Below are 24825 nucleotides of genomic sequence, written 5' to 3'. Positions count from 1 at the left end.
GCTAGGGAGCGTAAAGACGCTGCTGTCTGTTGACCCACGAGACGATTATCCTTCAACAGCCAATGTTTCCGAATAGGTTCTAGATATTTAGACACGGTACCGTCTGACTCGCCGTCATTGTAATACGCTCATCAGTCACCGACTGACTCATCGCTGCAGAAAGTATTTTGTCACCATCCTTTTTGCAGGAAGTCGTAAGTGAAGTAAAATCTTTTAGCTCGCGTGTACTTTTTAGTGTTCATGGCTATGGAGGAAATGTCCAAAACGTTACGGTGTTTTCGTGAAAACCATACATTGGAATCGTTTAAAGACGACAACGTGAAGACGGTAACATCAATTCAGCAGGTAGCTCATCTGCTAGATAGCCGGGTAGGATTATGCACTAAACTCGTGTGTTGTTTGACTAGGTTGCCAAGATTGCTATTTAGAGTTAACTTGGAGCTAAGGTTCATACTTCATCGATTGCCTAGCGCTGATATAACATTTGATTTGACTAGATAATAAAATTTCGTGCGAAAGCTAAATCGCTCGTTTTAATCAAGTTACTGGTTATAAATAAAAGTTACTGCTAGCTAACCGTCCTGTTAGGCAAAACTGAGTGCATTGACGTAATTACTGTATGTAGAGTTCAGCCAGCGATTAGCCATTGCACTAATTCCCAAGACAGCAAGATGGGCTTTCAAGCTAGTTGTCCAGTTAGCTACTTAACCTGTCACCCGAAGAACCACCGCAGACTACTACCAGCCAACGACGTGTATGCTTATTATGTTTAACTGAATTGCTTTAATTGGGAAGGATGACGGGCTCCAGCTACTGGAACAGTGGTAAATTTTGTGATAGTTTGCACTTTCTAGAACATTGAAGAATGTGATAAATTACTATGCAATTATGCTGAACCCAGAGAATACGTTATCTAGAAAAGTAATGCATGTATGGATTGTATTTGCATATGTCTCAAACCGCTTTGTAGAGAAGGGATGGGTGACTCGCTTCAACTACCACGAGACCCAAGCAAAAATCAATATTCAACACACTCAAATAATCATATATGAGAATTAGATTATTTAATCAAAACTTTCCAAAGTTATTTTGATATGTTATTAATTTATTATGTTTGTAAATTCAGTTCATTAATTTGGACCATTTGGACCAGAGCTACACTTGTACCATTTTCACTTATTTGAAATTGAAACTGCATTTATTTAAAGCAGCGACAAACAATGGTAAAGATCAAGTGTTGCAATGTTTTCATCATTGCAAACAGAGGAAACTATATGATCATGTATATGTGAGAGATATACTTTAGATAAAAAGGTGACATGTTCCTTATTTAAAATACACATGCAGTGGGTCATGGGTTGCATGACCCATCCTGTATGTTCACACATTTGGTGGTTCTTCTGCCACTCCAAGATCTAAAGATCTAAAGCTGTGCACACTGTACAGTGTATGACATTGTGTATGACCACGGTACACTGCAGTGAATGTTTTGTCAGTGGTATGAAGGGATCATTTTCACATATTTCCGCCTTGCGCCCTTTCCCCGTTAGAATCAAGACACGTTTAGGGATTACATACCCAGAGGTGAGTAAGTATGAAATAATTAAGGAAACTGAATACAGAAGAAGTACTGTAAGCATCGGTCATTTAATCAGTTACATCAACAGACATTTTCATAAAATGTGATTTTTATGAGATCTGACCAAAATTATAAAAATGCAGCCATAATTACATAGTACTAATTTGGTGTGCATGCACTTGAACATTGCTTGGTAGTTTTGCCTATCTGAATTAATTGTGTTTTATGTCATTCAGAAAAAAGTTGAAGGAACTATTCAAGACATAATCAATGCTTACCAGCAAAACAACATTTTACCACAGTAAGTAACATAATATTCTGCATAACTAGTATAATTTAGAATAGTAAAACCTTCCTTCCATCCAATTGTCTTGAATATAATGTGCATTCACATCATACAATCAATGTCTGGAATCGTAATTCCTAAAATCTGGATATTATTGGCACAAACCCACAGCAGTGGAACTTCGTACGCCACTCTAGCAGCAAAGCGGGTGAAAGGCAAAACATTTCAGAAAAGCAAATATTGTAATATTGTATTTCAGTAGGTAAACAATCTTTCACCAATGACCTGACATAATTAGGTGTAGTGACATCACAAAGCTGACAATATGACTTGTATTATGAGATCACCTTCATCTCCTTAGGTGTGTCCTTCCGTCCCGTTCTTTGTCCTGAAAGTAATGTTTTTAATTACAATGCAATACTGGGCTAACACTGGGGATATCCATGGCAACCACTGGTAATAAACAGGTTGGGAGCCAGGTGAACATTTTTTGCTGCAGTGAGTCATGCTTGACTGGTGCAATGATTGTGTTTATTTTTCTTTTAATCCATTGGAACAGATTGGAAGCTATTGCATCATAGTATTGATGTTTCTCCCTTGTAACAATGTGCATTGACGTGGTTAAGGCTTTTTTGTCCACTTTCATAATATCTACATTGTGTGACTCAGTGGGCTCTCTGTGTTATTGGGAAGTGTGGGGCAAGCCTTTAAAAACGCCAAACAAGTGGAAGTATTCTGTCTATATGACACCAACACTTGTGGGAATACTGTATTAATTAATGTGTCATAGGATAACCACCTTTACTTATTTGAAAAGCAAGAGATTGAGAGAGATGTCACCAAGTAGCTTCCTTCACCCCATCTCTACTAATCCTAATCCTCCAGGGGTGAATGTATTGGAAAGCAGAGTGTTTAAGAAGCACCCTTGACATGGTCAATTGATCCATGACTAAATGCAGCCTGTCCAGCTTCACCTCATCTAAGGCCCATGCACTTAACCAATCCAGGCATCTCACAGTGTCACATGACAAGCTAGGTTATTACCGCAGAGGGAGAGGGCAGTAGCTTGCTTTCTGAACTGCAGAGTGGGGGCAGTGGGGGAAGACTGACTCATGCACGTTATTATAGATCATGAGGTACAATTTCCTTGGACACCTGTTTGATTGACAGATGAACTGCCACACAAACCTTGGATCCTACACTTTGATGCAGGTGCCACATTATACAGTACGTGTGTAAACATGTTTATATTATTAAAAATGACTTAAGCATGTATTTTCACAATGTTAAAGAAACATTTTGTTTAAATGTTAGGCTTGTTCTTAATATGGATCAGCGAGAATAAATAATTTGTGCTCCAGCGTACACAGTGACTGTATAGTTGTATTATGGTTGGTAGCCTGTGATTATGTGTGGAGAGGCAATGCCCTGGTGATGCTAAGTAACCCTCAGACCTTCTGTTTCAGGTTCTTTTAAGGGCAACTAATCGCACCAAAATGGCACTCACGTGTGCAGAGGTGCAGACTAACGGAGCGTAAATAATGAAAAAACAGGAAATCGCACACCCTGGTTCCTCCTTGCTGTGATAATTAACCACCGCCTTTGGCAAAAGATGCCATCGTCAGGCCACCCTTTCTGATTTTTCATAATTTCGGCAGCTAATCGCAGCAACCGGATCATCTTTGTTTGACATGCCCTCATCATCTAACCCAGGCGCATTCTGGCAGCTGAGACTGGGGCACAGGAAGCCAGGTTCTCCAGCATTTATCTTGTGACACAGACTGGCTTGGAACCCAAGGGATTGTGTTGGAAGATGTGTCCCCTCCTCAGTTTTGTGTCTGCCTACACCCCTGCGCCTGGGCTGACTCTGACTTTCTGTCTCTATGCTTGTCTTCTCCAGGCCTACATTGCTCAGGGAGCAGCACTGCGTTTATTTGAAGAAAGGCTTAAAAAATATTTCTGGTGCTTATGAGGTATGCTCTACCAATGTTGGAAGATATAGGCTAAGCAAACATAGTCGTCTATATTTTATTTGACGGCTTCAATTGCATTTAGAGCAGGGGTTTCAAACTCCAATCCTGGAGGGCCGCGGTCTCTGCTGGTTTTCTTGATTTCCTTTCAATCAGCAGCCGATTTAGACCTGGGAGACGGGTTGCAAACTCTATCCAAGTACAGAAAAGAGAAAAAGCTAAGAGGGAGAAAAATTCCAGTGGGCATTCTCACAAGACACCATTTCCATTTCCATACAGAAGAAACTTTGTGATTCATTAAAAAAAGTCCCAGTTGATCTTTTGTCTGGTTTCCCCTGTATGGGTTTTGTTGGAGCGTGTATGTGCTACTGTGTATGAGTGTAAGAGCTGAGTCTGTGTTTTCCTGTCTAGTGTCTTGATGCCAGCCGCCCCTGGCTCTGCTATTGGATCCTACACAGCCTGGAGCTGCTGGACGAGCCTGTGTCCGCCTCCATATGCTCAGAGTGAGTAAAAGCTGCCAACTGGCCGTCCTATGAAAGATTAGAGCTCGGATCAGCGCATGGCAAGAACAGTGTTTTCATTCATCAGGGGGCATAGACTTTTGACAACCCGCCATGTCCAGCGCCACTCGCAGGCTGTGATTGGGTGGTACTGCTGGGACCCTCAGCACACACTTGGCTGTGTGGTAAACCATGCAGGCACTACCTGAAACATGGATCAGTTGGGTCTGTGTTTACAGTGGCTACAAATCTAAATGGCAGAGTTTCCACACAAGAAGATATTCAGGGTTGGTCCTATGTCTGAAGTGTTTTGAGGGGGTGCTGTGAATGAATTTTGCAGGGCCTATGGGCAGAGAACAGTGTGTGGTGAGGGGTGGGGGAGGGGGTGGTCTTGTGCATGTAGTGTGGGGTGGTGGGTGGGGTTTTGGCTGGGAGTGCTCCTGAGACTTGACTGTTCCTCCCCATTGTGTTCCAGTATCTGCAAGTTTCTAGCCAGGTGTCAGAGCCCAACGGGAGGGTTTGCCGGAGGTCCGGGTCAGCAAGCCCACCTGGCACCCACATATGCTGCTGTCAGTGCTCTCTGCATCATCGGCACACAGGAGGCATACAACGTCATTGACAGGTAGCGTGCAGCCCCACAGAATTTGTAAAGGGACTGACTATGGCCACAGATGGACTCCAGATTACAGTTTCCACATGTACGTACATACTCATAACAAAAATGTCTGTCATCATAATATTCGAATTAGACCCATGTCAGTGCCGACTGGCCAGCAGCCCCACAGGGGTGATGCATAATTGGCTTCGTGCTGCTCAGGGATATGGCAGGGATACAGTGGGTAGGCATAGCCAGCATTTTTCATTGCTCAAGCAACTCCTGCTGGATGTCCGAGCGACCTTGGCTAGCACTCTGCGCACGCATATAAATGTGTCTTCTCTGCCCCTGGTCTGCTCATGTGCAGCTTGCAGCTGCGGTGTGAAAAGAAGCAGTTGGCTGGCCGGCACATGTTTTGTAGGAAAACCACGGATAGCATTCACTCTTCTAAGCCAGCAGCAATGGTTGTTAATGCATTAAGCTTTAACAAAAAAAATGTATTGGGTCGTTACAGCCTCACATCTTAGAATAAGAACTACTTGTTTATTTGTAAGAAGACATTTTAAAAATGATTAAATTTATATCTAATGAATGGTGTTTCTTTGCATGTGTATACCTAATTCTTGATATTATTACTTTAACTTCAAGTTTTCCTTATATTAGACACTCAGATTAAATGTCTACAGCACGGGTGTCCAGTTCCATCCGAAAAGGGGCGGTTGCAGACTTTTGCTTTAGCCCAGCACTAAGACACCTGATTCTGCTTATCATGGTGTTGATTGAAGAATATTATTTAATTAGTGGAATCAGGTGCCGTAGTGCTGGATTAAAACTAAACCTGTATCCACACCCGCCCTTTTTGGTTAAGATTGGACACCCCTGGTCTACAAGATTTCACACGAACCAGCTCTTAGTTCAACTTCATACTAATCTGGGTCTGTTTGTCCTCTCGCAGAGAGAAACTTCTTGACTTCCTGTTCTCTGTGAAGCAGTCAGACGGCTCCTTTGTGATGCACGTAGGCGGGGAGGTGGACATCAGGTGTGTGTCAGTCACAGATAAGTCTCATCATCTGATTTTGGAGTCTCAATAGCCCTTACACTGAGTGACAGGCAGACAAAACCGTGACAAGAGAACGGTCACCTCTCTCAGTGGTACTTTAAAGTTTTCGAGGCCTGCCGGTTGAATCCAGAAGGTGTCCCTGAGGACAACGTGTACCAGGCGCCGGTCGGCACTGGGCACAGAGGGACTCCTCCATCAGAAGTGGAGCAGGAGAATCGGCCATTGTCCCCGGCCGTCATCTGATCTCAAGCAGATGCCAAAATGTCTGGGCCTCTCCAACTTACACAGTCATTCACAGTCTCACCCAGCCCATGCCCCACTGATCTGTATTTCATAGCCATGGTATATTCCTATATTTAGAAAGAAAAATGACAGGTCCTTAGACACCAAAGCGATGAACAACCCATCGGCAGTATTAATGTACCACTGCTGTTCTGTCTAAAAATACCTCAACATTTTGAACATCTATAAATGTCTTGCATCAGTAAAATGGGCGCATGGCCTTAAAGAGCCGTTCCCCGCAGCGTGGTTCTGCTGTTGTTCGTATCCGTTCGAAGTCTCTCTGCTGTCTTGCAGGAGTGCGTACTGTGCTGTGTCTGTGGCGTCTCTGACCAACATCATCACGCCCAAGCTGTTCGATCGAACCCCCAACTGGATTGTCAGGTGAGGGAGGCAGAAACACAAGAGGGTGCTGTATTGAGCCTCCATTCTTCATAACTAATTACGCTAAACGTGGAAATGGAAGTGCTTCACTTTGTGTAAAAAATGCTAAGCTAATGCAGGAGTGTGTTTACAGTGTAAAAAATAACTGTGCAGAGCGAGTGTTTTATCTCTTGTTGTGCTGGAAAAAGGAAAAAAACTATCCAAAAAGACAACCTACAAAATAATCAGCAGTATTCAGGTATTCTGTCTAATATTTGACTCGGGGTATTTATTTGCAAAGCGTGTGGTCTGGTTTCTGCTGAACAGTATACTTTTCAGTGCCTGTCTCAGTTCCTTTACCCACTCACATGTTACTGTGTCTAAATCACCTGTAGACTCCCTTGTACACGAGCATGTGATCCATACGGCGCTCTCCTCTCTCCTCGTAGCTGTCAGAACTGGGAGGGGGGTCTGGGGGGAGTGCCGGGGCTGGAGGCCCACGGGGGATACACCTTCTGTGGGACGGCAGCCATGGTCATCCTCAGGAAGGAGCACATGCTGAACCTCAAATCCTTGTTAGTAAGTCAACCGGCCAATCGCAAAAGCACAGGCTGTTCACATATGCAAAATATACAATCACCACTATCCATCCATCCATCCATTATCTATACCCGCTTATCCTGAGCAGGGTCACGGGGGATGCTGGAGCCTATCCCAGCCTGGACAGGCCGCCAATCTATCGTAGGGAACTCACACGCTCATACCTATGGGCAATTTAGAGTCTCCAATTAGCCTATCAGCATGTACCTGGAGGAAACCCACGCGGACACGGGGAGAACATGCAAACTCCACACAGAAAGGCCCCAAGCCGAGATTCGAACCCACGACCTTCACCGTGTGCTGCCCTACAATCATCAGCTTAGATATATTCAAGTTCAAGGTTTTGAAACCAAGATCTTGCCCCATAATGTTAGGCCTTTTTCCATGCGTGTGGTTACTAAAACGGTAATGTTTCGTCCAGCTCTGCCTGCCTGCATTCAGTAACTCATGGCCGCTCTCGTCCTTCAGCGCTGGGTGGCCTACAGGCAGATGAGGTTTGAAGGTGGGTTCCAGGGGCGCTGCAATAAGTTGGTGGATGGGTGCTACTCCTTCTGGCAGGCTGGACTGCTCCCACTACTGCACCTCGCACTCTTCAGAGAAGGTGAGCTTCCTGAGAGACTACCTCACTAGTCTGGCACACAACCGCTTCCCTGAGAGACTACCTCACTAGTCTGGCACACAGCTGCTTCCCTGAGAGACTACCTCACTAGTCTGGCACACAACCGTTTCCCTGAGTCTGCCAGCTACTGTCACATGACCTGCCAACAGACACATACACTCCCCTATGAGAGCCCCTTCCCACAAACATGTAACCTCCTCTGTGAGACCCCTTCTTGATCTGACCTCCTCTGTGAGAGCCCCTTCTTGATGTAAACTCCACTGTGAGATCCCCTTGTAAACATGTACTTTCCTGTGACTTCCTCTAAAATGTAAACCGCACAGGGAGCTCCCTTCAGTAAACTTGTAAGACCGCCCTGTAATAGTGCAAACAAGCGTTGCCATAGGAACAGGACCCATCCAACTGTCACAGTACCCATCTGGACCCTCAGAGGTACTGTCGTTTCAGGGGACCGCACTCTTAGCACAAGCAGCTGGATGTTTGAGCAGCAGGCCCTGCAAGAATACATACTGCTGTGCTGCCAGAACCCCGACGGGGGCCTACTGGATAAACCTGGCAAGTAAGTGACTGCTTAAAGGGTTAGCCATCTACATACAAACACATGTATACGCACAACTGATTTTCAATCCTCATACGATGCCAAACTGTATTCACGTTGTCACAGTCCAGTGCACAAAGCACAGGTTCTATTGTTTTTGGCTGGACCGCAACAGCGGGGCTAGCCCTACAAACGCGAATGTCTGTGACTGAGTGAGTGAGTGATGAAGTTACACCGTTGGTCGGCCAGATCGCGTGTGTTAGGTCCAGCCATATACTAGGTTTTAACCTGGTCTTATTACATTTGTTTGGCAGGCCTGAATGAAAGACAGCACTTCATTAAACACCCAGTTGGGAGTCAGGATGCCATCTTGGAACTGTACTGTCAGATAGGTGTTTTGGAGAGAGTGAAGGATGGTGTGATATCTTAGGTGTAACTGGTGGTTTGAATAGCACTGGTTTTTGGTAAAGATTAAGCTGCATACAAGTCATCGCACTGTCTGTGGCTTACCATTTCAGATCGAGAGACTTCTATCATACCTGTTACTGCCTGAGCGGGCTTTCCATAGCGCAGCACTTTAAAAACGGGGATGTCCACCATGAACTCATCCTTGGCAAAGAAGAGAACAGACTGGTATGTCACAGGACAAATGACCATGACACACAAACAAGCACCCAGATAATACATCACTTTACAAGGTGTGGTGTGAAAGAGACCAGTGCACCAGAAATCCAGTAATGCAATGCAGCTGTGTTCATATGCCAACATGTGCAAGGGTGTAAGGCTATACTGTTCCATTTTCAGACCTGCTGTGCTTGTGGAGAGACCGCTTGATATTCAACACTGGCATCTAGTGGCAGAGAATAGTATTAAGTCATGAAAATTATTCTCTTAATGGTTGTGGCTTTGCTGCTGATTGCAGAGCAGGCTTGCATGTTTCACCATTGAAACATTTCTTATGTCAAATACATATTTTTTTTCTCTGTGTTATCAGGCACCTACAAACCCAGTCTACAACATCTGCCCGGAGAAAATAACTCAAGCGCTTGTACACTTCAATCAGTTGCCAGTCCCACTGCAAAGCGAAGTAGCCACCAGTGTGTCATAGATTTTGAAGGAAAGGCGTTGTTCTCCATTTTCTCCAAACTCTGTGTGTCCCAATATTTCGGATGCAACTCCGGATGCACTCAAAGACTCTAGATTCACTGGCACAAGAAGTCCTTCTTTGGCAAAACAGATTATGCAATTAACAGCTTGAGTAACATCTTACCAAGTAAACTTTTTGAATCAGTTCACCTGTGTCAGTGTGTTTTGAATCGATCCCTCACAATTTTTGAGATGTGGAACTTAATTTCAGTTGTGTACTAATCGTGTGTGTCTGTGCAAAGCTGATGTAACTTATTCTCACTCCACTGCGTACGACTGCTAATGAAGAGTCCATGTGCCACTGCTGGATAAAACCAAAATGTAAACTACAGTGGCTTGACGTCAGTTGCATACTGCAACTAATACTGTACAAGAGATGGTTCTGATGCTCCAGTGCTATTTGCACTACTGTAAAAGTAGGGCTTTGCACAGCCCCTTACATACTGATAACACTAAAATTATGGCAGTACTTTACACAGTTGTAACCACAGGCACTGTCAGCCTTCCAAGTGCTGCTGCTACTGTTGAATACAAAGATGGTGGCCAAAAATGGAAATATACAAAAATACACTGCATCTGCAAACTGTTACCCTGCATTCACATGGCGAGCAACTCGGTTGACGGGTTCACTGAATTCATTGGATGGGTCGCTCAAGTTTACTAGGCTGAGGGAGGGGCGAGAGCTTCCCGTTGTGTCTTCTTACCACAAATTCCCACCACGGGGATATTTCCTCATGTTATCAAGCAAGGCAGCCAGACAGCTAGATACAATAAACCACAATTTCAAAACTGCATCGGTATACCTTCCTGTACATCTGCAGCCAACACGCCAATATAACAAAATAACGATAAGCGCATTACCAACAGACTGCAGTGCAACGCTGCCATTTCTTTGGTCTATTGGGCAATAAATCCTCATATGCTTATTTTCTTCTGTGCCTGCAATGCCACAGTGTAACAGGAGGTGGATGCTCATACTGTGGTTCATAAACATCAAGGATGCCATTTGAATAGATATTGTTGTACTATACGCATCTATTTCTCAGTTACTGCAATATACAAAACAATATAAAGAAGAAAAAAATTACCACTGTAGATCTGTTTTCAGAATAACAATCACACCCAACTTGACAGGAAGGACCACAAATTGAGGACGCCACTAAAGGATAAAATAGCTTTATTTATAGTCTCATAGTAAAGGTAGGCCTCAACTTGCAAGACAATTGTTGGCAGTATGTACAACATACCTGTAATTTCCATGGAATGGAATCAAACAAAGATCTATAGCACACACTAATTATGTCCTAATAATGAAAAAAGGAAAATGACATACATACACACATACCCTAGACAGACAAATGCCTCCAGGGAAGTTATTTTTGTAAAATTTAAATCAGCAACATTTATAAGAGTTTACAGTGTAATGCACAACACACTGATATGGACATTTTTTCCTTTAATAAAAATAAAGGTAACTACCTTTAACTGCATTGGTAGAACATTCAATATCTATTTTATAACTTGGGAAAACTACATGTAGCAGTTCATTTTCTCATTTCCATGAGAACAATGCAAAATACTAAACATACCTTGATGAACCTGAAAAAGAATTATCCCATTTATTTTATTTTTTAAACTTTGAAGCCTAAATTCAGCCAACTAACTTCATTCACTATTTCAAGCGAAAGGACAAAGTACAATACAATTTCTTTCAATACATCACTTTCAATATAGGGAATTAAAAATATTCAAAATGGAAAGCTTCAGCCATTTATAGGGCCTGAGGTGGGTTGCTTATACATACATATTTTTTAACTTCACATTCTTTTGTGGAAAAGTACAAACATTAAAAAGCCAACTGCTCTTAAGGGCAATTCTTTTAAGGATTTGTGTAAATTTTCAAAATGTTTTGAACAGGTTCATACAAGTGATTCCCCCAAAAAAGTTTTTTCTTTTTTCTTTTTTTTTTTGCATTACTTTTAGCTATATGACTTTCTATTGTCCAGATTTGACAATAAGGATTGCTCTGAGGTTACAAAAGCATTGAGTCCTTCAACTGCAAAAAGCTGCCTTGCACAGACTTGGATTGTTGCCGTTGCTGAGAAAATAACGCTGGGATGATGGAGAGGTGAAAGAAAGGCGGAAGCGATAGATTTCTTCTCGTCCTTACAATCTTCCTTGCAGTCTGCCCCCCCTCTCCTGGACTGGTGTGAAAGGGCTGGGAAGAGGCGGAGAGCAGGAGGGACGGGAGAGTCTGTGGTCCGGATGCCCCGGGACGGCGCAGGGGCGTTCCCGGGGGCGGGTCTAACTGGCCTCCAGGCGTAGCTTCTTTCTGTTGGGCGGCTCCTCCGGCTCGGACTCGGAGCTGGAGTCCGACCCCCCGTCGAAGGCCGACACGGCGCTGCCCTTGGGGTTGGTGTACAAGCTGCTGTCGGACGAGGGGTAGCTGGCCTGGAGCTGGGTGTGGCCCTTGGCCTTCTCCAGTGCACGGACTAAGAGGAGGGGGGGGACGGGGAAAGCAAAGGGAGAAGCGAGAAAGAGAGAGAGAGAGAGAGAGAGAGAGAGAGAGAGATAGAGAGAGATAGATAGAGAGAGAGAGCGAGAGAGAGAGAGAGCCGTCTGTGGAAAAGAGCCTGCGTTTCCAATGCCAAGCGGACCCATCTGAAATACTTCCAAGATAATATTTGGTGCGGGGTAGCAATTAGTCTCTCTCCGGTCTCTGATATTGAAACTTCCACGTCACAATACTTTGAATTTTTCATGACATTTGGAAAACATCACCTCAAATAACCTATGACACATTCTGTTCAAGTCTAACTGACAGTTTTGTTGCATAGTAACATTAAACAGATGTCTGATGTGGCAGTCATATATAAATTTGTAGAGTGTTGCTGGGGATTATCTCTCTTCCATGCCCTAGATATTATCCCTCTATGTGCTGACAAAGAGGCCTATCTCCATCCAGTACTTAGTATAAAACATTTTTAAGAGTTCAAGAGTACCACCAATGATCTTGATGGTGACGCACATTTGAAACTAGTTTTCTGGTTTCTATTTTTTAAATAACTAACAGTTATTTTTCTAATATAATTTTTCTGAAAATGTCTAATTTTTACACATTTACAAATTGGTCACTTTGGTGCATTAATAGGGAGACATTTCTTTCAGATAGAAATTATGCACCATGTGGATGGTTTTACGTGCATGTTCCAGGTGATGACTCATTCAGTGCAGACACTACGCTTGCTATAGGAAGCAAGGCCGACTCTTCTCTCCGGCTGCAGCGCCGTTAATCACGTATTGGAAAATAATGCCCGCTGGCAGGCTTTTACGCACGCCTTCATTTACAAACACTCCAATGGAAATTTCACCTGTGACGAATCCCGCGCTTTGCCTGAACATTTGCACACAAGATTCAGGGTGCAGTTGGTGCATTAATGAGGCCATCTGTGATCAAACGCCCACCCCACTGACCTTGCTGCTCCAGCAGAGCGTTCTGCCTTTTCAGGTCGTCGATGTCCTGCTGGTGCGTGTGGTTTTTCCGCCGCATGTATTGGATGTACTCTGTGGCTTTGTCTAGGATTTGAGCTCGGGAGGCCTGTTTGATAGATTGCTGTCAGCGACAAATGATAAACTAAAATATGACGCATGGTTACATGTTACATTGTCCTTACAACATACTACACAGCTGTTACATCACTGACCCCAACAAGAGCAATATCACTCTGCATGCTTTATGGTACTCTGAAAATGGACTTCTGCCATTTTAAAATGGTCATGATGTGGAATGACAGTCAAATACAGCCATGATCTTTAGCTATGTACAAACTGCATGTGGGACTCATTTCATTTTGGCTGTAACAAATTAAACGTTTTAATTAAAGTCAAAAATCCAGTTAAAAAGCACCAAAATATAGGTTCATACATATATGTAAAACCTAATTCAAACTGAAGAGGCTCCTTTAATTTACATCAAATTGTATTTTGTATTGTATATGCTACTCCATAGTTACACTACAGTCTGTAATCAACTGTAAGATGTATAGCCTATACTACACACCTATACAACAAAATGAATCTTCGGAGTGGTCAGGGGAGTTACTGCAGTTAAAAGAGCTTTACAACATCCTGAGAATCTCCATATTCATGCAAAAAGTAAAACAATTGGACAAATCACATTTTAAGGCAGTATCAGCCACAATATGCCTTCAATATATAGTTTTCAGGGAACATCAGTGCTCCAGTACTTAATCCCAAAAAAACCTGCAACAGCATCCATACATTATAGTGTCCAATCCAGTTATGCCTAGACCCATCATATACTTTTGAGCATTACAGTGTTCTGAGAGTTCCCCCCCCCCCCAGAGAGAGAAAATATAAAAATTCTGCAATGCAAGTGTACTGTTTCTTTTTCTTTTGCATGCATTTTTAGCAAGATGAAAAAGTAAAACAAACTGAAATTAGCTAAAAGCACATTTCATTTTACCATTAAAATACACTATTCCTGACTTGCTTATTCTAATAACAGACCTGAGTTGCGACTGGCAGAAACTGCTTATTCCTGCATAAACTAACAGCGATCGCGTGTTACGAATAGGCATTAGGGAGAACTTGTTCATCTAAACATGCATCTCAGACCACTGAGGTCATAGTGGAAGATCTGCTTGACTTTTCTGGGAGACATTATGGGTTGAAAGAGGTTGCAATGTCTGAGCTTGAGGGCCAGGGTGGCAATATTGTGTAAAGAAGATGAAAACACAAAAAAGCAGTAAGAAACCAACACGATAACTGAAAAGCCATTTTCTGTCACGCCCCCTATCAGTTCTGCAGACCTGCCAACCTTAGGAAAATATTTTGAGTACCACAATAGTCAGTGTGACGCTTAGTTTGCATGCTTTCGCACCACTTCGCTTTGCACGCACACACGCACACACAAGCCTTTCTTCATAATTCTAGTTTTGACTGTTGAAGTGATCAGGCAAAATTGTATAATTTGACCAAGAATTGCGTGGTTGGTACACAAAATGCGTGCAGGTTGGCAGGTCTGGTTCTGCCCTGAGATTCCGGCCATATTTTGGGACTGGTCACATATGCTCTACCCATCCTCATCACCCCCACATTGCTGGTAGATGGTGATAAGCCCTTCAAGCGCGCCGCGTGTCCAGATGGTACTTCTCCCTGTCTCTCCACTGAGGAGTGAGGAAAGAGGGACACCGCCACCAAACAATTTAAAACATAAAAGCTCATACGTCGAGGGCTGAAGTATATGGGGAATAAATGTACAGGTAGGGACTACAAGAGACGAGCTTTGATGTATACTTGAGCCACACGTCAGAAGAGGGCTTCCTATATCTGCTTATGAGAAACAGTTGGCCTGTTTGGTTCTAGGCACATCCTCAATTATCAGTGCGTGCCTAAAACACTAAATCCACATGTAATAGTTTCTGCCAGCTGAAGCCAATATACAGACTTACTTATTCTAACCAAAAATGATACATTTTTTTCACCACAGCAACACACTTCAGTCAGCTAAAATAAATATTAGCCACCCAGAAATTGGCTCAAAATTGTTGTATCATACTTATTCATGACACCGCCTCATCAATGGCAATGAATATTACATGATGAAATATTTTTACTATACACATTTAAAAACAAACATTAATTAAACATACAAATATTTAAAATTGTCCAGTGTTGCACATGCATTTTTAACACCTTGCTTAGCACATGCAGCAAACCAGCTGCCCGATCCTCTTCCTGAAGATCTACCTCCCTGTAGGTTTTCATTTCAACTCTGATTTGACACACCTGATATACTAGCAATTAGCAGCTCAATGAGATCACTAGCTGTTGAATGAGGTGTGCTTTGTTAAGTTTGGAGTGAAAGCCTGCAGGACGGTAGAGCTCCAGGAACAGGATTGGGCAGCCCTACAGTAAATGTGTCACAGCTTATGGCTTGAAAACCACAACTGTGAGAAATGCCAAATTGTGTGTCACATTAGATAACTAGATATATGAAATTCAACATACCATATCGTTATTACAAAGAGCAGACCTATAACACTCAAGCCCCACTCTCGCTAGAGCCCAACAGCCCAGATTATATGACAGAGGGAGGGGAGGGACTTATAATCACCAGATTGCTAGTTCTGGGTAAGCACTGACCTTTTCCCCTTGCAGCGCAGGCACCGAATCCCGTAAACTGTGGAAGCTGTCTTTGATGTGGTCCCTACGTTTGCGCTCCAGCGCATTGTGATGTGCCCGTTTGTCTGCCTGAAAGGAGAGAGTGCAGTCAGATCAACACTCACCAATAATATTATATGTGAAAACACACAATGTACTGTCCCGCTACAGAGCCTTTGAAAGCAAATTCACTGTTGCCCTTACAGACTATATTGTGTCTATTTTTTTTTACTCTCAAAAATCACCGTGTGAGATATTAAGACCAGCTAATGTCAAACCTGCAGCAAAACATACTGCAATATAAAATGGTGGAATTTAAAATATATGACCGTGCACATTTTATTTGATGCTTAAATTCAAATTTATGGCAACTGCTGTATAATTCAATGACATCATCAGTTTGGTCATGCATTTTCCATTATAATTACTCTTCACCCTTCCCGATTTATATCACCATTTAAAAAAAATATTTTGGTCAATCCATTTTTTACAAATTATTGAACCTTGCATCATTCAATGCACTGTCTTGCAATTGTTAAATTTATTACAACCAGCTTAAAATGGGAAGCTTATTTAGGTCTATCGTTATATTAGTGTAATTTGTTTCTGAACCCAAATAGGCCTACGGATTTGAAAGCCCACTACCCTACAGTCATTAGCTAGTTTTTCCAATTTAATTCACTATTCACTGCAGACAATGTCGATGTGCACTTTCAAATGCTAAAGGAGAATGCTCCTAAATGTTTCCATAAATATGCCCACTTTCCATCAACACAGTCTTTTTTTATTTTTTATTTCTTTGCTAACAAGTAAACAGACATCTTTCAATCCTCAGGCTCACCATAATGGAAAAGTGCCATCTTGATGAAGTGACTCTAAACTACAGTCGGGATGGGCTTTTTTTTTTTTTTTTTTGCATATAACTTTATGACAAAGCATCATTTGCATTTGTATTTGTTTGCATATGATGTGAACTACCTCCAATACTGAGACAGTAATAAGTCTCCTGTGTGTAAACATGTTTCCTAATCTTTCAACAGCCTATGTTATGCTAAATGACAAAGTTACTATAGTACAATATTTTGATGAGCAAATTATTAGCAATTTCCCCTCTTTTATGGGTAACCTATTATATGAACAACTGAATACAAGACAAATCATTTTACAAAACCGCAATGCATTGCCTGGACTCATTTTACCTTATTTTTTCATCAGAATTTTTTTAATGAGCCTATTTTCAGCAATATTAAATTCTAAATCACATTCTAAATCCTTGTGAGCTTCAGGTGAAACATAGCATATGACCCGTCCCAAACAGCTGAAATAATTGTGATATGAATTTTGGTGGGCCATCTCTACGCACTAATATTAAACCATTCTGATAATACAATCTCATAAGCAGATTGACTTTACATGCAACTTGGAATAACTTCTTAGGATGCTCATCTATAAAAGATATTAAACAGATGGGCCCATCAGCCAATCCAGTGATACTATTTGTGCACAGTATGAATGAAACCACCAGATCTCTAAATGTGACATTAGATGCAGTACAAATAACCCAAAGCCACTAAATTTTTACTAATATACAGAATCATGAACATGCCTATGCTGTATGATCACTCAAATGACACCATCTAGACTACCTGACTTACTGATATGGAATACAAAACTTGATACGGATAAGGCACAATTGTGCATGCTATTTCCGGTCTCGTAAGTCCTTGACTGGTCAGTCTGTAACTCTGGGATTTGGGTGTGAGGTTCTACTGTACTACTTGTTCAAAATTATAAGATAAATAATGCAGACAAAAATGTGGCTTAGGTCCCTGCACCTAGGAACAGTGCTCCGTTTGGTTCGCTTGCTTCAAAATTCCTCTTATGTCTAGCTTTCTGAAATGGGCACTCACAAATTTGTGCTTTCTTAAATTTGTCATGTGAAGGTTATATTGGCTATTTCTATTTTATGTCAAATAACACTGAAAATAAGGAATATGCAAGACCAGTTAACTAGAGCGGCTTTCATTTATAAGTGGAGCATACAGCTGAAGCACCAGTCAGTGGGTCTGTTTGCAAAATGGCAAGAGCATGAGAAGCACCACAGTTAAAAGGATAAAAAAAAATCACAATATGGGGAGTGTGTGAATGGACAGCAGTACAAAAATCACAATATGGAAATCTTGGTAGAAGTGCTTTTAAAAACTCTATTACCAAGTGCTTGTCAGTTGAGCACAATAAGGTCTTCTGCAAAAGAATTAATGTACTAGCTGAAGCCCTAAACCTGCCTCTATTTATATTCACAATCAGAAACAGGAGCATAGTTCCATTACTATGGGGATGCCTGAAAGACATTCTGGAAAGTTCTGCGGCCTGGTCAACTCCGGTGATATGACATGCCTGTTGCAACTTCAAAATTTTAATTACATCTTGAAATGTCAAATTATGCTTTCAAGGGCTCTGCCAGTCTGTCCAGAATAGAATACTGCGCTCACAAAAAACATCAGCCCTAGAGGGAATCACTGTGACATTACCTTAACAGATTGGAAAAGATAACAGTCAATACAATGCAAATGAAAGACAAATAAAAAAACCCTGACACAAAAAAAAAACCCCCACTTCATTTCTCACAAAAAGCTGTACAGCCACAGCACATTTATTTTAATAGAGGCAATTCCTTCTGTGTAATGTGTGGCTTTAGGGCACAAGTGAGCTACGATTTATTGAAGGATCTCTCATTTGGTCAATACAATCTTCAACAACTACACACTTGAGCCACTTTCTTTGAATGGAATTAGAAAGACTGCACCAGTTTGAATGCTCAATAGTGGCCCAACAATGTTCAATGCAGGCAGATGCTTTGTCACAATTTCATAGCATGGATATAATGAGCCGGAACTAGCTGTACTCCAAAGATGAAAAGGGCACTGACCCATGACTGTACCAATCAGAGCATAAATTTGCTTCTTGAAGTCTTCCAACCAACCTAACATTTGCTAGACTAAAGATATAAACGGGGAATGTAAACAATTCTTTCAAAGGGACAGTTATCAGACTCTCAAATACCAATAGCAAAAAGTCAAAACAACCAAACTTCAAGGCTCAGTTTCTACCATATAAAATCCTAAGGACACAATTGGTTACATTGCTAGGGGTGACTAAAAAAAAGTTTAATTATCCTTGAAGTATAATGTACTATTAGGTTTTTGTGAGGCGATCTAAAATTCTAGCATCAAAATGCAGTGACAGTTGCGGAGGTAAAAACAACCTTCTAAAATGATTTCTCTCATATTCAGTTGTTCATATAATAGGTTACCCATAAAACAATATTCTTCTCACTTAATCAGACACCGTATTTGGATATATGAATATACTTCTGTATATTTTTCTGCAAAAGGCTAGGAAAAAAAAGAAATATAAAGTGTGTCATATCCATCACAAACACGTGTGTGTGTGTGTATAAACTACTATTGGCGTGCACAGGCTAGCTATATATAGGCATTTTTTCACATAATTCACACTAGGTGGTACATATTCAGTTTTGGTTCAATAAACATGACATATAGTCTAAAATTGTGGTTTATGATATGGATATGTACAGTCGTATCATTGTAATGTGAAAACATTCCTCGGACAATGTACAGCTTGCCAGTCCCACGGTGGTCACAAGAACCCTGCACTCTTCAGCACAATCAGATAATATTTTGCCATCACCTGCACATTGAGGAGCTGCATTATGTAACCAGGGCTGTTGGGTTTCTATATTTCATTCTAATAGTATTCTTAAACTTAAAAGTTAATTTAGCAAAACAATTAAATATATTTGCTCAATCTACAGTGGTTATGTTAATTTGATAGTTAATAGTGAATTAAACGCACTTTGTTTTTGATGGCATTTTCCTTAATGATTCCTCCATTGCAATTTCGACTTTCAAGACCTTCGCATCGAAAAAAACAAGAGTATGGACGTCATCATGACCCTTCCCTTGTTCGGCAATATTTTCAAAAATGTTAAACCACAACCAACATTTTAAAACCATGATCACTTTGTTGTTAAACAATTCGTCTCTTTTTAACAAACAAAACATTATAAAGCTAAAAAGTAAGAAAAGATGTTGGGAAGAAAACACTCAAGACCGCCGATTTGGCTTGAGGCCTAAAGGCAAAGGCCCAGCCGGCTTAGCGGCTTCAGCGCTGCCTTGTAGCCTGGGGGGCGTTCAGCCCCGACAAAACGTAGCAAAACGTTTATTTAAACGGAAACGGTGGTGCGTTGAACACCCTGTTGTGTTACGCAAGCAATGCAACTATGGCAGCTGAGAAGGCCACTCTTTGCGTTCTTTTCGAATAATTTTTGGAGCCTGATGAAATCAGTTTAAATACCTCAAAGCCTGTTGCACACCGTTTCGAGGAAACATGTCGTTCAACCCGGAAACCGTAGCAAAACGGTGCACACCGTTTTCATATTGAAGGTGCCCCTGATATCGGTTCTGATGGATGCAGCATTGGCATGCCAATCGCCGGACAAGGATAATCACACACCTAACGTCAGTAACTCGCAACATCACACAATGCTTACATTTTTTTCACACGCCTCGATGAGACTAGAGCACACGTCTGGATGTTTTTTTTTTTTTTTTTGTCAGATTATGTGCACGCTGTCCTCTCGTCCAACGTATTTTCCACCGTGACATCCAGAAAACGTTGGGCAGCTAACGTCATGAATCCATGTTCCATCAGCACAAAACTAATCTACACGGGCTAGCTTGTTCAAGTTGATCATGTGTTAGTGTTAGGTAACTTGGTTAACTGGTCGTGCAAATTAATTTCACGAGCATGAAAACTGCCAGTCCGATGATTGCGTGCAATCCTTTATGAATGAAAACTGACAGGCACCGTTATTTACGCCGTTTGTTACCTAATGTTAGCTATCGTCGGAACCCTTGCACCAAAAGCATCAGTCTTATTCTTAACACTGTTGGTATCTGGTTCGCTTTCTATGTCGAGGTTATTTTAGAATATAGAGTTGTTATTGTTCAGAAAATGCTCCGCGAAATAACTAGTTCCCCATCTACCCATCGAGGTGTTATTACCTATATAGTCCACTGTTTTGATTACGAAACCATATAGGCTGCTGAAATTCATCAACATTGGCTTGTTACACATTGTATTACAGTCAACATTAGCTAGGTTCATGTTGTCGCTTCCACTTGGCAAATTCTCTTCGTTACGATCTGGTTCTTCAGTTGAGTTACACAGTTGCGCCACTAGCTATCACAACAACATAAACTTAATCAAACAACACACGTCATTGAACAATCTGTAGGAATCGTAACCGCTACAGGAAATGGTATTCTCTCCTAAATATAGGACACGCGTAGACTTGTGGGTTGGATTACGCTTTCAAGTACTCCAAGCTCAATGAATGGTAGTCTGCCCATACCTAGAATAAGCGTTAGCTGGAATTAAAAAAAGAAAAAAACACTGAAGCGCATGAGGTGACAGATCTGGCTTTTCAACATTCTTCAACAACATGCCAATGTATCGTTACGATTAGCTGCCATGCTATCAATCACAATACAAGCTAGCTAAGGAGCTAGCTCATCCGTGCTGTTCTGCCCTTGTCACTGCGGCGCCCCTTAGCTACATGCACAGGAGTTTTACCCTGTGTTAGCTTACTATGATAAGAGGCTACCCAATATAATTTTCAGTGGGGATCTAATTTACAGCTGGCCTTACATGGTGCTGGGTAGTTGTCAAGATAAACAATTGTATAGCTACATGTGAAGACGTTACTTAGTCATTGTGTCTGTAAAATAAAAATAATTAAGTTACGTTAAAATTTTATCAATCTGTAGCTCATCACCCACCAAGTTAGCAAATACATTTTGCCTTGCTATCTATCTAGCTACGTAGCAATGTGTTATATTAGCAATAGACAGATAGCAAGCACATCGATGTCGACAGCGTAATTAAGTATGCAAAGCTAACCAATTACAAGCTAGCAATACTATGCGTTAATTAAATCGTCTAGCTAGCCAGTTACTAGCAGTAGATATTATTATTCCAAATCACACTGAACGTCCCAATCACAACATTTGACTACATAACCCAGGTTAGCTAAGAATCTATGGTGCGGCGGATCGCTCATCTCCTTAACCTAGCTATGGTTAGCTAGCCAACAACCACCCAGTAGTAAAGGCTCAAAAACACACAACACAAGGCGTTTTTATTCTCAAGATTTAGCTACCTAGCTAGTATGTACTAGAGAAAGTCCAAAATGGAAAACGAGTCAGTACTTACGTCACTATCAACCTCGATGTCATCGTTATCGCTCATTCTTCGGTGAAATATTTGATCGAGTAAAAGAACAGCTAAAAACAAAAATGGAATAAAAACCAAAACGAAATGAACAAATAAGCTAGTAAGCTACCTCTCGCTGTGGGATGCAACGAGATCAACGTGCTCACACGTGATCATTTACAGGGAGTTTCTCTAACCATGACACGCTTGTGCGAAATTAACCGTTTATATGGGAATTGTAGTTTTCTAGTTGTAAAAATCCTTCATGTACTAACAATTCACCGGACTACGTTTCCTAGAAATCCTATCTGGTGGATGCATCCTGGCGACGCAAAAGTACCGCCTTGTATTAATAAATCAGGATATGTAGTAAAGCAACGCATTTTATCAACAGGGCCATGATAGGGACACGTGGATTGGGCAGTGGTACCAAGAAGCCAACTGCGACTATGGTTGTCAATACTGGCCAATTAGCCAACTAGATACATTAGGGTATAAATAATTATTTATAGAAAACGGTTGGCACAAACTGTTTAGCTGTTTCCATTTCCGTCATATATACTGTTCTAAGTGGAAATGTTTTGTATCCAGCTGTATGCCATATTAGTACATTATAGGCATATTAGTATGGCGACAAACCACCAAATTTTAAACACAAAAATGTGTACAAAGTAGGTTCTAAGCCTTCGTGCTATACCTCTAAATGACTCCATGAAGGACCACATCACAGCAGGGCAGTTACCACAGCATAAAGTATCCAAACGTCTCCTATGTATGGACAGAAAATATTAAGAAAAGCAGAGTATTCATGTAAACTTATCAATTCAAAATGTCACTTATTTAGTTTCACAACCTGCCTCTGTCTGAACTTTTAAGTGTGTCCATTTCCAAATGAAAACAATAGTTTATCAAATTAAATATTAATCCAAAAAGATGACTGGAATCCCTGTTCTTGATAAAGGTGTTCCTGCAGTCAGTATAAAAATACAAGATATGTGATCACATTATATTAGTCAAAAATAGGATCTAGAAAGCTTCTTTTTTTAAGATAATGCACTTGATTTGTTTTCTGTGAACTTCCTCTTTGTATTATATCCAATGAACACTCTGGAACACACAATAGATATTCTATAAATATTTTACAGCCTTATTACCATTTTTATGTTGAAATTAAATTGAAATACATAACTGTTTTCAAGCTACACTCCTTCAAATATAACATCACCCCCTATCTCAGTCAGGCGGTTTGTTCAGGTATTGTGTGACAGTTTTTCCTTCTTTCTTTTTTTGGTTGGGATGAATTAAAAACAGACCTTTTTTTAGTGGATTCAGACCTTTTACTGAACAACAACTATGAACAATCAATTTCAATAGCAATTTATCCAAGTTTTTTTGATGTGTGTTTGGCATGTGCATGCGTACATGTGTGTGAGAAATAATTGAAATCTTTTCGTTAGTTTTAGAGGGGTGCTGCTACCACTGCAAATTCCTATTCGATCTGGGTCCAAGTCCAGATTGGGTTATGACCAAAATCTACATAATAACACAATAATGTAATAATAACTACACAGCAATAACAGATGTAATTATAAATTAATATTTTGTTTCAATATTTTGTTTCAGCCGTGTTAAAATTTTATCAGAATGATTTTATGTTCACTATAAAAAGCCATTGTCTGTAATAAGCTAAGTAGTTTCACAAAGTTTAAAACACTGTGCAAATCTTTGTTTAGCATAATGTACACAGCCTTTAATGTATTTATGAAGCAAGGGCATGTCCAGTTGGGTGGCTGTGTGGCACTGGCCATCTCTGGAATTTTATTGGCCATCTCAAGTGCCACACTTATTCTTCTCCCCGAAGATCATTATCATTGGCTAATGTATATGTTGGTGATAGTGTGGTCCGCCCTTACTGAGTCTGTGACCCCCTTGCCACCCCAAGAAAGAAACCCTGGCAATCCACCACCTGTTATGAAGTTGTCTGTCAATAATTGTAATCTTACTTATTTATTGACTTACTGGTTATATAGGTAACAGATTAATCTGGTGATTACAGGCATTTAGCAGACACTCTTATCCAGAGCGACTTACAAAACGTTTTTACATAGCATTTTACAGCTGGATATATACTGAAGCAATGCAGGTTAAGTACCTTGCTCAATGGTACAACGGCAGTGTCTTTACCTGGGAATCGAACCTGCGACCTTTCCGTTACAAGCCCAGTTCCTTACCCACTGTGCTACACTCCGTCCTACATTGCGCAAATCTGATCTTGGTTACACGGTACGGCATGGCATGGGTTAATAGGCATGCCAAGTGCATATTTGCAAATAATTTAAAGCATTGTAACTTAACATGTAAATGCATAAAGGTTGACCATATTATAGTTTTATAGGCTAAATAAAGCATTAATGCTGTCTCACTTTACCTGAACAGTGCTGTCCCATTTTATCTTAAATGCTCAGGTAATATTTCACAGACACAAAATAGTATTTTACAGATATTGTTAATGTGTTTTAACCTATGATTAAATCACTTCATTATGATCTTGTAGTGCAGGTTGTAACTTTATTTAAAGCAACATTTGTGAATTTACCACATTCTTACACTGATCATTCTTACACTGATTCCTGTAAGGATAGGCTAGACCACGATCCGTCTGATTATATCAGACCAATCAAATCCATTGTTTCATGATAAAAAAAGGTGTTGTAGCCAGAGGTGGGTAACCCGGCTTCAAAGAGTAAAAAGACTGACCATGTATTTGCTCCACCACCATGCATTAAACCAGCTGATTACAATAATTA

The 24825-nt window shown here is 41.0% G+C and overlaps 2 protein-coding genes across 9 annotated transcripts; one reads left to right on the top strand and one right to left on the bottom strand.

The window, feature by feature from the left end:
• LOC135250569 (protein farnesyltransferase subunit beta-like) lies at positions 1–9682 on the top strand. 7 transcript variants are annotated; one of them, XR_010328952.1, is made up of 12 exons: positions 1–1584; positions 1816–1880; positions 3766–3838; positions 4247–4338; positions 4811–4957; positions 5886–5969; positions 6567–6653; positions 7082–7211; positions 7701–7833; positions 8282–8410; positions 8908–9022; positions 9384–9682. XR_010328952.1 is itself a non-coding variant. In XM_064327011.1 (12 exons), exons 1-12 carry the CDS (start codon positions 241–243, stop codon positions 9495–9497), a joined length of 1317 nt encoding a protein of 438 aa, XP_064183081.1. In that variant the 5' UTR covers positions 2–240; the 3' UTR covers positions 9498–9682. The 7 variants fall into 7 exon arrangements, 6 of the variants coding, with proteins under 6 accessions (XP_064183081.1, XP_064183072.1, XP_064183091.1 ...); XM_064327011.1 differs by having other exon boundaries at positions 2–369; positions 8263–8410; XM_064327002.1 differs by having other exon boundaries at positions 2–1584; positions 8263–8410.
• A 1013-nt stretch (positions 9683–10695) lies between these two features.
• Positions 10696–22206, bottom strand: LOC135250593 (protein max-like). Of its 2 annotated transcripts, none has more exons than XM_064327076.1 (4): positions 22019–22206; positions 15704–15811; positions 13010–13133; positions 10696–12027 (listed from the first exon to the last, which is right to left on the bottom strand). In XM_064327076.1, the coding sequence occupies exons 1-4, from the start codon at positions 22052–22054 to the stop codon at positions 11840–11842; spliced, it is 456 nt and encodes a 151-aa protein (XP_064183146.1). In that variant the 5' UTR covers positions 22055–22206; the 3' UTR covers positions 10696–11839. The 2 variants fall into 2 exon arrangements, with proteins under 2 accessions (XP_064183146.1, XP_064183137.1); XM_064327067.1 differs by having other exon boundaries at positions 13010–13148; positions 22019–22205.
• Positions 22207–24825: the final 2619 nt, after the last annotated feature.

The sequence above is a fragment of the Anguilla rostrata genome, chromosome 1, assembly GCF_018555375.3.
Source record: "Anguilla rostrata isolate EN2019 chromosome 1, ASM1855537v3, whole genome shotgun sequence".
Lineage (NCBI taxonomy): Eukaryota > Metazoa > Chordata > Actinopteri > Anguilliformes > Anguillidae > Anguilla > Anguilla rostrata.
The sequence above is the reverse complement of the archived record's forward strand: the minus strand, read 5'-3'. Positions and strand labels throughout refer to the sequence as shown.